General features: G+C 43.5%; 1 protein-coding gene across 7 annotated transcripts in view; it reads left to right on the top strand.

Moving 5' to 3' along the window:
* The window catches only part of llgl2 (LLGL scribble cell polarity complex component 2), a 106,557-nt gene that overhangs the window by 83,048 nt on the left and 7,896 nt on the right, over positions 1-15,613 (top strand). For all 7 annotated transcript variants that reach the window (XM_080208966.1, XM_080208973.1, XM_080208967.1 and 4 more), the window contains 7 exons: positions 2,578-2,645; positions 3,492-3,645; positions 4,849-4,953; positions 6,297-6,589; positions 10,398-10,551; positions 14,047-14,197; positions 15,220-15,336. In XM_080208966.1, the coding sequence (XP_080065092.1) occupies positions 2,578-2,645; positions 3,492-3,645; positions 4,849-4,953; positions 6,297-6,589; positions 10,398-10,551; positions 14,047-14,197; positions 15,220-15,336 (1,042 nt within the window). The remainder of the gene's footprint in view (positions 1-2,577; positions 2,646-3,491; positions 3,646-4,848; positions 4,954-6,296; positions 6,590-10,397; positions 10,552-14,046; positions 14,198-15,219; positions 15,337-15,613) is intronic.

Below are 15,613 nucleotides of genomic sequence, written 5' to 3' on the forward strand. Positions count from 1 at the left end.
AGTAAAGGAGTTGTGGGAAAGGACCTGGGTAGCCTAGAACAAGGAATGTTCCACATACCTCATTAAAAACACACGTAACTGGGATCCATACAGGTACCCATTGCTACTTCTTTGATTTGGAGAAAGTGACTGAATTAAAGGAGAACTTGAGTGACAATGAGTTCAGCCAGGTGGAGGTGAATGGTGGTGGATGGGAATTGTTCAGGTCTCTTTCTTGAAAAGAAGCGAAGCACTCTTGGGCTGTCCTGAAAGTGTATAGAGAGTGCACATCTGTGGTGGATAGGAGGCAGTTAGGGCCTGCGAACTAGAAGCTGTCAATTTGACACAGGGTATCAGAGGAATCCCGGATGTAGGTAGGGAGGGAATGGAAGTGAGGAAGGAACCAAGGGAGGAGGAAATAAGTTCAGTGGGGCAGGAGCATGCTGACACAATGAGCGTACCAGGACAGTAGGTAGAAGCAGGCTGTCCAGGTTTGGGAGACTGAGGTTGAAGCTGTGGGGGTGGGGGGGAGGCATCCAGAAGAAATGAGGTCAGTGACGGTGTTGGAGATAATGACTTGATATTCAGTGGTGTGGTCATGGTCCAGGAGGAGGTGGGAGGAAGTACCTGAGAGTTGGTGCTCAGTCTGTGCGAGGTAGAGGTCAATATGCCAGATGACGCATCATCTCCTTTGTTGGCAGGTTTGATGACAATGTCAAAGTTGGTCCTGAGGGAGCAAAGAGCGGAATGTTCAGAAGGAGAGATTGGAATGGGTGAGGGGGTGGAAAAGTTGAGATGGCCGATGTCCCAATGACATTTTCATTTCCCAGTGAAGAAATCGAGGGCAGGTAATTCTAGTGAAGCCTAGTGCAAACTGAGGAACAGTATCTCATCTTCTGGCTAGGCACTCTAAAGCCTTCCAGTCTCAACATCGAATTCAACAACTTCAGATGATTTGCTCTACCCCACCTTGGCCCCTTTTTGTTTTCATTCTGTTTTATTTAATTTTTTTACTGTTCTCAACCTTTTTTATTTCTTTATGGTCTGTCTTCATTTTTCGTTTTCCCCCTCCTCCACTCTTCCCTTCCCCCTTCCCTTACCTTTTTATTCTTCCCACCTCCTCCAACATCTTCATCTGTGACAGCTTCCAGCTTCTCTGCTGTTTGGCCATTTACATCCTTTATTCTCTCTGAGGACAGCTATTAGGAGTCTTTTTCCCTGGTTTCAATGGCTATGACTCATCTTTCATTCCTTCCCCCTGCAGTATCAATATCTCCCCCTTTCTGTGCCTTTTAGCTTTGACAAAGGGTTGTCCGGACTCCGCGTCAGCTCTTTTATCTCCTTTTTAGATGCTGTCAGACCTGCTGCAATTTTCTAGCGTTTTCTCTTTTGGTTTCGGATTCTAGCATCCACAGTAATTTGCTTTTATCCAGAGTCTAACACTTGGTCATGTGTCACAATCAGGAGCAGCAGCTCATTTCATAGCAAGGCATTTCAAAGGTGTATAGTCAAACGTTTGATGTCCACTCACATGCGGAGGTATTGGATATTACATATGCCTGAAAGTATACTCAGAGAGAGCTTCTTAAATGAGGAGAAAGAGGTCGAGAGAGAGTGGTTTAGGGAGAGAATTTCAAAAAAATTGGATTGCACAAGAGGCCAGAATTTGGGTGAATATGAGGGCAAAGGCAACAGATGCTGGAGTGTTATATTGTAATGCCTCCTTCTTTACACATTGTGGTGTCTGTAATCTGCCTCCTCACTCAGCATTCTTTTTAGCTTTGTGGTGAGTGTTGTAACCTTTAGCAGTAGTATGGATGGGATTTCCCAAAAGTTAATAAACATGCAAGGAAAAATCTGACAGCTGTGATAGCTCAGCTAGTTGTGTTCCTTGACGTGTGCGGATGGAGGAGGGGTTTAGTTATGGAGGAGAGTGGGCAGGGGTTGGGGGGGGATGTCATTGTGGTGTTTAGAAAGAATCAGCAATATTGCTGAACTCTCTGCAGGGGATCCTGGTGGAATAGAGGGCATGGGGGGGGGGGGGGTGTGCAGGAGTGTGTTCAGCTGTAATCGTTCCATGGCTGGTTCTGATCTGTTGGATCCTGAAGGACTGTCTGGCACTGAACACCCTGTCCTGCCCATCCCCAAACTGCTTTAGGACATTAGCAGGTGCAGAAGAGAAGATTTAGTTGCCATTAACCCAAGCAAAGAGGCCTCTGCTGGTAAGCGAAGGCACTGCATATGGGTGAAAGGTAGTAAGAAGTCTTACAACACCAGGTTATAAAGTCCAACAGGTTTATTTTATAGCAACCACCACTATCTTTCGGAGTGCTGCTCCTTCCTCAGGTGAGACACCTGACGAAGGAGCAGCACTCCGAAAGCTAGTGGGGTTTGCTACCAAATAAACCTGTTGGACTTTAACCTGGTGTAGTAAGACTTATTACTGTGTTTACCCCAGTCCAACACTGGCATCTCCACGTTACGGGTGAAAGGCACTGTTCTTTGACTCTACACACAACCCTGGTGCTAGCAGCTTTGAATTAGACAATTGTTTATAATCTGTGTTTTGAAGTGACTGGAAATATGTTATCTCCACAGCCGTGGCCTATCGATGGAGGGTACAGTGCCGCCCCTGAGCCTCCACAGAGAGATCTGCTCCTCACTGGGTAAGGACACTCAGCCTTTACAAATCACAGCTTCAGCCTGGTGACAGGTACTCAATTTATAAATCAAGACTGTGGTAGATGCTTGTAAAATTGGACAGCTGTGCATAGTGAATTACTCCAAAACTCCATGATTGTTCTGTAAACAAATACAACAGCAAGATCCCAAAGAGCAAGTGAGAGGAGTGACTGGATGAGAGAGGAATGAGAAACTGGAAAATACATTTGAAACTTCAATTTTTTTTTTTGGTAAGCCACAGAGGATAAGAGAATGGTCCAGAGTCTGCTGGGAAGGGCACAGTTTTCCATCCAGCATTATCACTAAACGCTGACTCAAGTCCCACTTTAAGGGGAGAGGGTATGAAATCAAAAGTGAGACAGAGGTAATGCTGAGGCTGAAATTGCAGGAGAGTGACATTGGGAGAAAGGGCTGACTGGTATGTATGTGCATTTGGGTGGGACGAGAGATTTTCGGTTTTGGTAATTGGGTATGCCCACACTCAGTACACAACACAATGACCTCCTGAGCGATTACTGAATGAAGGCACTTGTATTTGCAAGCATATGAAGAGAGATTCCCAACTCCTACTGTGTTGTCACTAGCTCTATAGACCCTAAGATAGCCTTGGTTCCACTAGCAAGAGGAGAGAGAGTAGAGATCTGAAACTCTGCTCTGGAGATGGCCCTGAGATGGATGGCACAAATCTTGCTGATAGTGACAGCTGATGGGTTTGAGTTCAAGCTGTAACCTTTCAATGCGTTTCCAGTTCCATAGCAAAGAGCAGTGTGGGTTTCCCTCAGTGATCTCAGCTCACTGCTTCTGACTTCCTTTCTGTTTCTTCTGGGCAGGCACGAAGATGGGACGGTCCGTTTCTGGGATGCATCTGGAGTGTGTCTGAAGCCTCTTTACAAACTAAGCACAGTCAATGTGTTTGTCACAGATGCCGATCACAATGACAATCTGAATCAGTCTGGGGAAGATGAGTGGCCTCCCCTGCGGAAGGTAAGAAGCTGTAACATGACCACACGAACGCAGTTTGCGTAAGTGGTGATTGGCAGCCCTGCTGCAAGGACCTAAACCTACTTGTGCAGGGGCTGGGGATTTCTCAGACTGCAGACCCAGAACATAGGCTGGCAATCTGAAATTTGCTATACCTATGGGACTGGAGTGTATTTGTACTGTCCCATTTGTTTTGTATGCATCTGTAGCAAATATCAGGTATTTTGTAGAGCGTGGTGCAGTCTGCATCTGGAAGGCAAGATTCAGAAGCTTGATGAAAGATACACACAAGAAAGCGGGAAGACAAGGTGAATAAGTAAATAACAGCGATGCAGAAATTCTCACCCAGTCAATTCTGTTTTAAAAAGTTTGTGAAGTCTTTGGACAGTCCTATCTGAGGTTGTGCTTTCATGCCTCACCCTTAAAACACTTAATTCAGTGCCACCAGTGCAGTGCTGAGGAAATGCTGTAGTGTCTGAACTGCTATATTTGAATGGCGTATTAATTCAAAACCCAATCTGCCTACTCCTGCCATTATTGTAAAAACAGCATTCTCCCAGTGTCTTAACCAACAAATTCCCTCCACCAAGTTTAAGAATACATGATCTTCGATTGAATGCTTAACAAGATATTTGACCGGTTTGTTTTGGGAGTTAATGCCATTGTTAGCAGAACTGGATGGAGGTCTGTAATTTGATGGTTTGAGTGTTAACAAGTTTCCAATTACTGTGCATTAGTTTTATAGTCACCATTTCAATTAAATCTGCTATCACTGGTCACTGAAATATTTTTAAAGTTCAGTCTATTCTAGTTTTAATGTTAGACCCAGAGTTCTAGTCAAGTTTTCAGTTCTTCTGATGGACCAACGATGGATTGGCCGTGCTAAATTGTCCCTTAGTGTCAGGGGGCTAGCTGGAGTAAATGCATGTGGTTATGGGGATAGAGTCTGGGTGGGATTGTGGTCAGTACAGACTTGCTGGGCCAAATGGCCTCCTTCTGCATTGCAGGATTCTATGAAATGGCAAATTAAATTTCCCCCAATTAAATGGCAGCATTTCAGACTGGTACCTGCACTGAGAGGAAGGGCTCTCTCTGGTAGTCTAAACCAAGACCGATCCACAGCCGATCAATGGAGGGTTTGTACTGGTTCCACTCTGCAATGGGACTTTTATAAAGTGCTTTCCTTTTCACATTGTATTCCTACAGGTGGGCTCTTTTGATCCATACAGTGATGACCCCAGGCTAGGAATTCAAAAGATTCACTTGTGCAAGTATAGCAGTCATTTGACAGTGGCTGGCACTGCAGGACAGGTGAGTTCTGGAACATTGTGCTGGAACATAAATGACCCGGATGAGAAAGTGGAGGAATGGGTTGATAAGTTTGCTGATGACACAAAGGTTGAAGGTGTTGTGGATAATGTGAGATGTCAGAAGTTGCAACAAGATATTGATAGGATGCAAGACTGGGCGGAGCAGTGGCAGAAGGAGTTCAATCCAGATAAGTGTGAAGTGGTTCATTTTGGCAGGTCAAATAGGATGGCAGAATATAATATTAATGGTAGGACTCTTGGCAGTGTGGAAGATCAGAAGGAACTTGGGGTCCGAGTTCATAGGACACTCAAAGCAGCTGTGCAGGTTGAAGCTGTGGTTAAGAAGGCGTATGGTGTACTGGCCTTCATTCGAGGAATTGAGTTTAGGAGTTGAGAGATAATGTTGCAGCTATATAGGACCCTGGTCAGACCCCACTTGGAGCACTGTGCTCAGTTCTGGTTGCCTCATTACAGGAAGGATGTGGAAGCCATTGAAAGGGTGCAGAGGAGATTTACAAGGATGTTGCCTGGATTGTGGGGCATGCCTTATGAGGATAGGTTGAGGGAGTTTGGCCTTTTCTCCTTAGAGAGATGAAGGATGAGGGGTGACCTGATAGAGGTGTATAAATGTTGAGAGGTATTGATCGAGTGGATAGTCAGAGGTTTTTTCCCAGGGCTGAAATGGTTGCCACAAGAGGACACAGGTTTAAGGTGCTGGGGAGTAGGTACAGAGGAGATGTCAGGGGTAAGTTTTTCACTGAGGGTGGTGGGTGCGTGGAAGGGGCTGCCGGCAACAGTGGTTGGAGGTGGATTCGATAGGGTCTTTTAAGAGACTGTTAGACAAGTACATGGAAATTAGTAATATAGAGGGTTATAGGTAAGCCTAGTAATCTGAGGTAGGGACATGTTTGGCACAACTTTGTGGGCTGTATTGTGCTGTAGCTTTTCTGTTTCTGTGAAACCTTTTGATGAGGAGCCCTGGACATTAGGCTCGTGTTAGGTTCCCCTATGAATTATAGCTATGTTTTGATAGTACTGTATTAATTAGCCAAAGAGAAACCATGCTCTAACAGAAAAAGTGAATTATGTAATTTAACAAATGCTGCTAAGAAATTGTTATAAAATTCTGCGATTCTAATGATTCTGTACAATACTGGCACCATCTCCATTTGCCCAGTGAATTTAGGAAGAGTGTTTTGCCATTCAGGCATAGCAGCAGGAATGTTGCATCAGTCAGTAGTATCCTGTTTGTGGCTTTAGGTCAAGTTTTGGGGAAGTGGTTCCCTTGTTCATCCACTGAGCCCCCTGTGTCTGTATTATTGATCACTTGTCTCTCCATGGCAGGTTTTGGTGCTAGAGCTGAATGATGAGCCTGCTGACCAAGAAGTGGCCTGCACGCTGGTTGACATCTTGCAGGATCAGGATACATTTAAGTGGAAAGGCCATGAGCGTCTGAATCCTCGTGAGGAGCCCGTCCATTTCCCCGCAGGCTTCCAGCCCTTTGTCCTGGTGCAATGTCAGCCTCCTGCTGTCGTCACATCACTTGCCTTGCATTCGGAGTGGAAACTGGTGACTTTTGGCACAAGTCACGGCTTCGGGCTCTATGACTACCAGCAAAAACGCACTGTCGTGGTGAGGTCAGTTAAGAGATTGTCCAATTGGTTGTAGTCAAGTCCAGTCTTGTCAGTGCAGGGATTGTTCGTTCAGTCTAACTTCTGATGTGTGCAAGTTCAGATTGTCGGTCAGAGTTTTTCAAGCCAGTTCCAGGCATCTGCAGCAGTTTCCCCACATGAGCTTCTTTGTGTGACACTCTGAATCTGTAATCGTAGATGAATCTCATTGTCCACAGCTCAGAAAGAGGTCATTCTACTAAACTGATCCATACTTCTATGCAAGCCTTATCTCACCCATCAATAAATATTTATATTCTTTTCTCTTTTGTTCAGATCGAACTTTTCCTTAAATGTTCTATGCTGTTCACCTCAGTCACATGCTATGATAGTGAGTTCCACATTCTTGCTGCTGTCTAGGTAAAAAAATTTCTCCTGAACTCCCAATTGGATTTGTTTGTGATTGTCTTTTTTTTTTAATATGACCCCGAGTTTGAACTCACCATAAATGGAATGTTTGGGCAGACACTTCCACAGATTCACAACCCTTCATGTGAAGAAGTTCCTCCTCAACTCAGTCCTAAATCTGCTTCCTCTTATTTTGAGGTTATGCCCACTAGTTCTAGTTTCACCTGCCAGTAGAAACAACTTCCCTGCTTCTCTCTTATCTATTCCTTTCATAATCTTGTATGTTTCTGCAAGATTTCCCCTCATTCTTCTGAATTCCAATGAGTATAGCCCCAGTCTACTCAGTCTCTGCTCATAAGCCAACCCTCTCAACTCCGGAATCAACCTAATGAATCTCCTCTGCACCCCCTTCAGTGCCAGTATATCCTTTCTTAAGTAAGGAGACCAAAACTGTACACAGCACTCCAGGTGTGGCTTCACTAGCACCTTATACAGCTGCAACATAACCTCAAAGTTTTTAAACTCCATCCTCTAGCAATGAAGGACAAAATTCTATTTGCTTTCTTAATTATCTGTTGCACCTGCAAACCAGCTCCTTGAGATTCCTGCACAAGGACACCAGGTCCCGCTGCATAGCAGCATGCTGCAATTTTTTAGCATTTAAATAATAGTCCATTTTGCTGTTATTCCTACCAAAACAGATGTCCTCACATTTACCAACATTGCACTCCATATGCCAGACCCTCGCCCAATCACTTAGACTATATCCCTTTGCAGATTTTCAGTGTCCTCTGCATACTTCGCTCTGCCATTCATCTTGGTGTCATCTGCAAATTTTGATGCACTACAGTTGGTCCCCAACTCCAAGTCATCTACGTAAATTGTAAACAAAATTAAAACATCGTAATCGTTTTTTTTTGCTGTGGGAGAGAGTTCCACACTTTTGCCACCTTTTAATGAAGTGTTTTCTAACTTCTCTACTGAATGGCCTGGCTCTGATTTTTAATGATGTAGAGATGCTGGCGTTGGACTGGGGTAAACACAATAAGAAGTCTCACAACACCAGGTTAAAGTCCAACCAGTTTATTTGATAGTAAACCCACAAACTTTCGGAAATGGTGTTCCTTCGTCAGGTGTGTGGAAGACACCTGACGAAGGAACACCATTTCCGAAAGTTTGTGGGATTACTATCAAATAAACTGGTTGGACTTTAACCTGGTGTTGTGAGACTTCTTACTCTGATTTTTAAGATATTGTTTCTGTCTCCCAGGCTCCCTGACAATGGGGAAATAATTCACTCTATTTATCCTATACACTCCTTTCAAAATCCTCAAAACTTCTGTCAAGTTACTCCTTGACCTTCTTCACTCAAGGGAAAGCATATCTAATTCCTGTCATCTCTCATTATAATCTAATCCTTGGAACTCTGCTAACAATTTCTGTGGGCAGAATTCGTGAATTTTATGATGAACTCTTCGCTGTGCTCCACTTTTTTTCTAATTTCTCTCAAACTTGTCAAAAATGGGACATGGAATTCAAGAGGGACTGGAAAGTGGGATAGGGTCTCTCTGAGCCTCTGTCCCACATTTTAGAATTCTGTAACAAAGGACTCTGTCAAACCACCGGCAGGGAAATTCTAAGGTAATACACCTTCCGTATAATAAAAAGGAATCTAGTACTTGAAAATTTGTTTTTATCTTTGCGCACTTATATTGAGTCTCAGGATGACAGCCTGCTATTTCCTCTCCATGGCTCATTTACCTTTTGGACCATTTGAGGATGTCACTATACACTGTCATTATCATAGAATTCCTCCAATACAAAAAAAAGGCCATTCGGCCCATTAAGTTTGTACTGACCACAATCCCACCCAGGCCCTATACCTGTAACCCTCATTTAACCCTGCTAATCCCCCTGACATTAGGATCAATTTAACTATCAACCTAATCCACACATCTTTGAACTGATTTTGGCTTTGGACACCAGACTGAGGTTTAAATGAATAAAGAAAATTACAGCACAGAAACAGATCCCTTCGGCCCTCCATGTCTGCGCTAACCATGTTGCCTGACTGAACTAAAACCTTCTGGGTACCATATTCCTCTATTCCCATCCAATTCATGTATTTGTCCTGATGCCCTTAAAACTCACTATTGTACCTGCTTTCACTACCACCCCCGGCAGCAAGTTCCAGGCACCACCACCCTCTGTGTAAAGTACTTGCCTCATACATCTCCTTTAAACCTGTGCTCCCTAGGAATTGACTCTTCCACCCTGGGGAAAACCTTCTGACTATCCACTTTGTCCATGCCCTTCATAATCTTGTAGACTTCTTTCAGGTCGCCTCTCAACCTCTGTCATTCCAGTGAGAACAAGCCAAGTTTCTCCAACCTCTCCTCATAGCTAATGCCCTCCATACCAGGCAACATCCTGGTAAATCCTTTCTGTACCTCTTCAAAGTCTCCACACCTTTCTGGTAGTGTGGTGACCAGAATTGAATACTATATTCCAAGTGCGGCCTAACAAAGGTTTTATAAAGCTGCAACACGACTTGACAATTTTTAAACGTGATGCCCTGGCCGATAAAGGCAAGCATGCTGTATGGCTTGACTACCTTCTCCACCTGCATTGCCACTTCCAGTGACCTGAGTACCTTGCACCTAGATTCGTCTGCTTACCAATACTCAAGGGTTCTGCCATTTTCTGTACATTTCCTATCTGTATTAGACCTTTCAGAATGCATTACTTCACATTTGTCTGGATTAAACTCCACCTGGCATCTCTCCGCCCAAGCCTCCAACTGATCTATACCCTGATGGTCCTCATCGCTTTGTGTTGTCCGCAAACTTACTAATCAATCCAGTTACATTTTCCTCCAAATCATTTATATATATAGTACAAACAGCAAAGGTCCCAGCAGTGATCCCTGAGGAACACCACTTGTCACAGCCCTCCATTCAGAAATGCACCGTTCCACTGCTAACCTCTTCTTCTATGACTGAGCCAAGTAGAATAATATTTCTGATCAGGAGGGACCGCCACTGTACATGATGCAAACACATCCTGCATCGAGTGGAAATGTCAACTGTTGTTTAGTACTCTGAAGAAATTATCTACAGAATTTTTGATGGATATGCATTTGGAATAGATTACTACAGGGAAACAGAATGCAGTATCACCAGTAAACATTCTTGGGCAGATGCATCCTGAGGTTAGATAGCAAGTCAAGTTCCCTTTACACTGTCCCATCAAACATCCCCATGGCAGATTTAGATGCGGAATAAAACTCCCTTGACACTGTCCCATTAAATACTCTGAAATAGCATTGGGTGGTAATTGCTTGGTCTTCCCTCTGTAACTGATGTGCATTTGGCTAAAACATGTTTATTTGAGAATCTTATAAGCTTGTTTTCTTCTACCTCTATAGGTGTACACTGCATCCCAGTGACCAGCTGGCCCTCGAGGGGCCCCTCTCAAGAGTTAAGTCAATTAAGAAATCATTGCGACATTCATTCCGTCGGATCCGGGGAAGCAGAGCATCTGGGAGGAAGCGAGCAGGACCTGGAAACAATGCTGCTAAGGTAAAATGTGAAACGTGAAGGGTGGTGCAGTGCAAATCTGAAGGGGAAAGTTGGCTGATCGCATGTGAATGGGTAGAAAGATATGGGAGAGTGTGGAGAAATACTGGAGTGAAATTGGTGGGGAAATGATCATGGTCCTGTTTTATTCACCTGCTAGTGGATAATGTTGCATTCTGATCAGATGGAAAATGGTGCTTTTAGACAGCTGATACTCTATACCTGCCCCAGGAGTGTTTGATGGCGACATGCAGAGGCAGTTTTATTCAAACTCGGGAATGCTACAGCGCAGGAGGTTATTTGGACCATTGCACAAGCTTTCCAAATGAGCAATTACCTTCTACTTTCACTGGGGGGGAGGGAAAAAAGACATTTCTTTGTACATGAAAAAGAGCACAATTGTACCTATTTCAGTTAAGCAAAATAAATGACATCCATTTGCTGGTTCGTTTCTCTGGGCAGTGCCTTCACCTATCAGACTCAAACTGCCTGGTAACAGTCAGTCACCATCAACTGGTATATTTCCTATAGTAGCGCCTCTACCAATCAGAGTCCACTTGCCAACAAATCAGTACCCTCTTCTCATGCACTATCAACTTATCCATTTCCTTCATATTGTATTCTTGCGAATGTCCTGATGAGTGCAAGCTGAAAAACCTCACCAAAGAAATATTTCCAGCAGTAATCAAATTCCTTTTAGTGTAATTCTCCTGCCTTTTCCCTGTAACACTACACATTCTTCCTTTTTAGATAACTATCTAATTCCCTTCTGAATGCATCATTGAAACTGCCTCCATCATGTTCTCAGGCCATGTGTTCCAAACCTTAAACACTCCATGCGTGAAAAAAGTTTTTCCTTGTGTCACTTTTTTTTGCTTCTTTTGTTGCTACTGACTCTTTTATTCTGTGACCAGTAACTTTGTTCACAAGTCTGTTGTGTGGAATTGTATTAAGCTCCTCTTGGAAGTCTATGTGTACCACATCACAGCATTGCTCTCATCAACCTTTGCTGATACTCTTTGAAAACTATAGTGAAGTTTCAACCAAAGTTAAATTGGCCTGCAGTTGATTGGCTTACCTTTACATCCTTTTTTTTGAACGAGAGTGTAATGTTTGCCATTCTCCAGTCCTTTCGCACCATCCCTGAGTCTAAGACTGAAAATTATGGCCAGTGCCTCTGCAATTTCCATACTCCCCTTTGTATCTTGGATGCATCTCATCTGGCCCAGGTGCCTCTTCAACTATAAAGTACAAGCAACCAATCCAATACCATCTCCTTATCAATTTTAAACCCTGCTAGTTGCTGAATTATTTTGCCAAATTCATGAGAATATTGTATTTGAAGTAGATCACATGAATTTTAGCAAGGCTTTAACATGGTCCCATATAGCAGGTTGATCAGGAAGGTAAGAACCCATGGGATCCAAGAAAAGGTGGCCAATTCGATCCAAAAATATCAGACAGAAAGCAAAGGTTAATGGTTGATATGTGTTTTGTGCTGTGAATTTGAGATTTATCTTGAGCAGAATGTGAACAGTTAGATGGTGAAAGTTCTCTTAAAAAGTCTGAAAATGTCATTGTTTTCACAAGCTGCCAATATTGTGTATAAAATATCAACCTTGTTCAACATTTGTATAAAGCTCCAGCAGATGGTGCCCAACACTTGCTGGATAAGAATTTGAAGCTTGCTTCTTTCTAAACCAGCAAAGCTGTATGGATTAATCAGAACGCTGGTGATAAATAAAAGTTATTGTCTCAATTTTGGTTAATTAGTATATTGCACTCCCAGTACCCACAGTTTCAGTGCTTTTCCCGTGATTACCAGAAGTTACTGAAGCCTCCTTAGTCAACCTTAGACAATCTGAGCACCAACAATGGGATCAAATGGAGGCTTGGATGAAGGAACCAACTGTATTGTAGCCAAATTTTCTGATGATGCAAAGATAAGTAGAAAAGCAAGTTGGGAAAATAAAACATGTCTGTAAAGGGCTGGAGATAGGTTAAGTGAGTGGGCAAAATTTAGCAGACGGCATATGACATGGGAAAATGAAGTTATCCATTTTGACGCAAAGAATAGAAAAGCAGAATATTTAACCGGAGAAAGACTACAGAATGCTATGATGCAGAGGGATCTGGATGCCCTTGTACACACTGCAAACAGTTAGCATGTGGTAACAGCAAGGAATTGGGTAGTCAATTGGGATTTGCCATTTGTTGCAAGAGGAGTGGAATATAAAAGTAGGCAAGTCTTGCTGCAATTGTACAGGGTATTGGTGAGACCACATCCGGAATACCGTGTACAATTTTGGTCTCCTTGGAAGGATATACTTGTATTGGAAGCAGTTCAGAGGAGGTTCTGATTCCTGAGGTGAAGGAAATGTCTTGCGATGAAAGACTGAACATAAGAAATAGGAGCAGGAGTAGGCCATCTAGCCCTTCGAGCCTGCCCCACCATTCAACAAGATCATGGCTGATCTGAAGTGGATCAGTTCCACTTTCCCCCCCATAACCCTTAATTCCCTTGTCTATCAGAAACCTATCTACCCGTGACTTAAATATATTCAGCAAGGTAGCCTCCATCACTTCAATGGGCAGAGAATTCCAGAGACTCACCACCCTTTGAGTGAAGAAGTTCCTCCTCAACTCAGATCTAAACTGCCACCCCCCCCCCCCCCCTTTTACTTTGAGGCTGTGCCCTCTAGTTCTGCTATCCTTTCTAAGCCGGAAGAATCTCTCTACCTCTACCCTATCTAGCCCCTTTGTTATCTTGTATGTCTCTATAAGATCCCCACTCGGCCTTCTAAACTCCAACAGACCCAGTCTATTCAATTTCTCTTCATAGGCTAACCCCCTCATCTCCTAGTGAACCTTCTCTGCATTCCCTCCAAGGCCAATATATCCTTCCGCAAATGCGGCGACCAATACTCCAGTTGCGGCCTCACCAGTACCCTGTACAGTTGCAGCAAGACCTCCTTGCTTTTACATTCTATCCCCCTCGCTATTTTGAGTCTATATTCATTGGAATTTGGAAGAGTGAGAGGTGATTTTACTGAAAATTTTAGATTCCTGCAAGGGCTTGATAAGGTAGATGCTGGGGGATGTCTCCTCTCATGGGTGAAATTAGAATTAGGGGGCACAATTTAAAAGTAAGGGATCTCTATTTAAGGCTAAGATGGGGAACAGTGTCTTCTCAGAGGGTCATTAGTCTTTGGAATTCTCTTTCACAGAGCAATGAAGACTTGGGCATTAAATATATTCAAATGCAAGCTAGACAGATTTTTGATTGATGAGGGAGTTAAGGGCTATGGGGAACAGGCAGGAAAATTGAGTTAAGGGCACAATCCAATCAGTCACAATCTTGTTGGATGGTAGAACTCGAGGCTCAAGGGCTGAATGGCCTATTCCTATTTCTTATGCTCTCGTACCTTTGTGTGATGAGTTTGCAGTCTATCGAGTGTGTGTGTGCTATCACCAGTCTCTCTCTCTCTGCCTCTCTAGGTGCAAGAGGCCAATGCCAGGATGGACCGGGAAACACTGAACGAGATGGAGCTAGCACCTGTGCAGCGCAGGATTGAGGCCCGTTCTGCCGATGACTCCTTTACTGGATTTGTCCGATCACTTTATTTTGCAGATTCTTTTGTAAGAGACGGTGAGAGATTATACTGATTGAGCTGCTGATTAGTGACCAAGCGGAGCTGATTTAATGTAAATCTTACTCAGTGTTACAATGAAGTGCAGTATCCCATGAGTCATCATCTTAAGGGGACCCTCCCCCTTTAAACCGCTTCTAACCATCAGCTGATACCAGATTACACTGTGTTCTAAGGAATTTTCAGTACATAGAAAACATCAACAAAACGCTCAATGCTGAAGCAAGCAAAGCCAGTTTCTATTGAAGGTTTTGCACAAAGGGTGAATCTTAAGCTCGTATGCTTTTGCAGGAGGGTAATGGCCACCTGTGATCTGATGTATTCCCAGAGGTTTCCCCACACTCCAGCCATTTGTTGGCCAATATTCACCCTTGCAATGCATTGCCTTCCTATTCAAATAGGATAGCAAAAACTAATTAATTATCCAATTTGATGATTTACTGTCAACTAACAGCCTTTTTTATACCTGATAGAGAAGTTCAAATAAAATGACAAAAAAATCCCGATCATTTTTCTCCCCAAGGCTGGAGATTAATCTTCAATTCCTCAAGCCATCAGTTCTGGAGGGATGACAGCCCTAACCAAATCCCGGATTGTCGCATACTGCCAATCAGACAAAATTCCATACTCTCCAAAATAAAAACCAAAAACACTGGAAAAACTCAGCAGGTCTGGTACTTTCTGTGGAGAGAGAGAAAAACAGCGTTAATGTCTTATATTAATGACCTGCTCAGTATTTCCAACATTTTTTATTTCCGATTTCCAGCATCTGCAGTATAATGGTTTTGTTCCACTTTGCCTCTTATCTCCCAACCAGTTTCTAGCCTTATGTCACAAGGTTACCCCCAATTCTGTGCACTTTTAGTTTTTTTGATCCCTTGTGCCGAACCTTATTAAATGCCTTCTGGAGATAGACTGAGATAATGTGAGAGGGTGATTAGATTCAATTTGTACCGGACTCTATTTTAAGCTGGACATTGTGGCTTGAAGCTGCTTTACTAACAGTTTTTTTTCTTTGCAGGATCCTACCATGGGCCGTCACTATGGGCTGGTACCAATGGTGGGACCATATTTGCATACACTATTCACATTCCGCCTGTGGAGAGGAGGATGGAGGAGCCCGTCACTGCAGCTCAGGGTGAGTGATTCCCCACCACCTCACGGGGAGACCATTGTGCAGTGATATCCTCTGTCCTCGTTCGGGGCTCTGGGGAAGTGATTTTGTTTTTTCCAGTCCTTGTGGGGAGTGGGTGGGGTGTGTTTTGGGCCATGCTGTGGTTCCTCCTGTGTTTTGTCCATTGTTCTGTTGCTTTTGTGTTGTTTGGATGACTGTCCATTTGTACAACTTTCCCACCGCAACAGTAAACCTGTCATGTGCTTTGGTGCTGTGTCATGGGTACAGCTCATTCCTTGTT

This window comes from Carcharhinus amblyrhynchos, chromosome 21 (genome assembly GCF_965287045.1).
Source record: "Carcharhinus amblyrhynchos chromosome 21, sCarAmb.v2.hapA, whole genome shotgun sequence".
Classification (NCBI taxonomy): domain Eukaryota; kingdom Metazoa; phylum Chordata; class Chondrichthyes; order Carcharhiniformes; family Carcharhinidae; genus Carcharhinus; species Carcharhinus amblyrhynchos.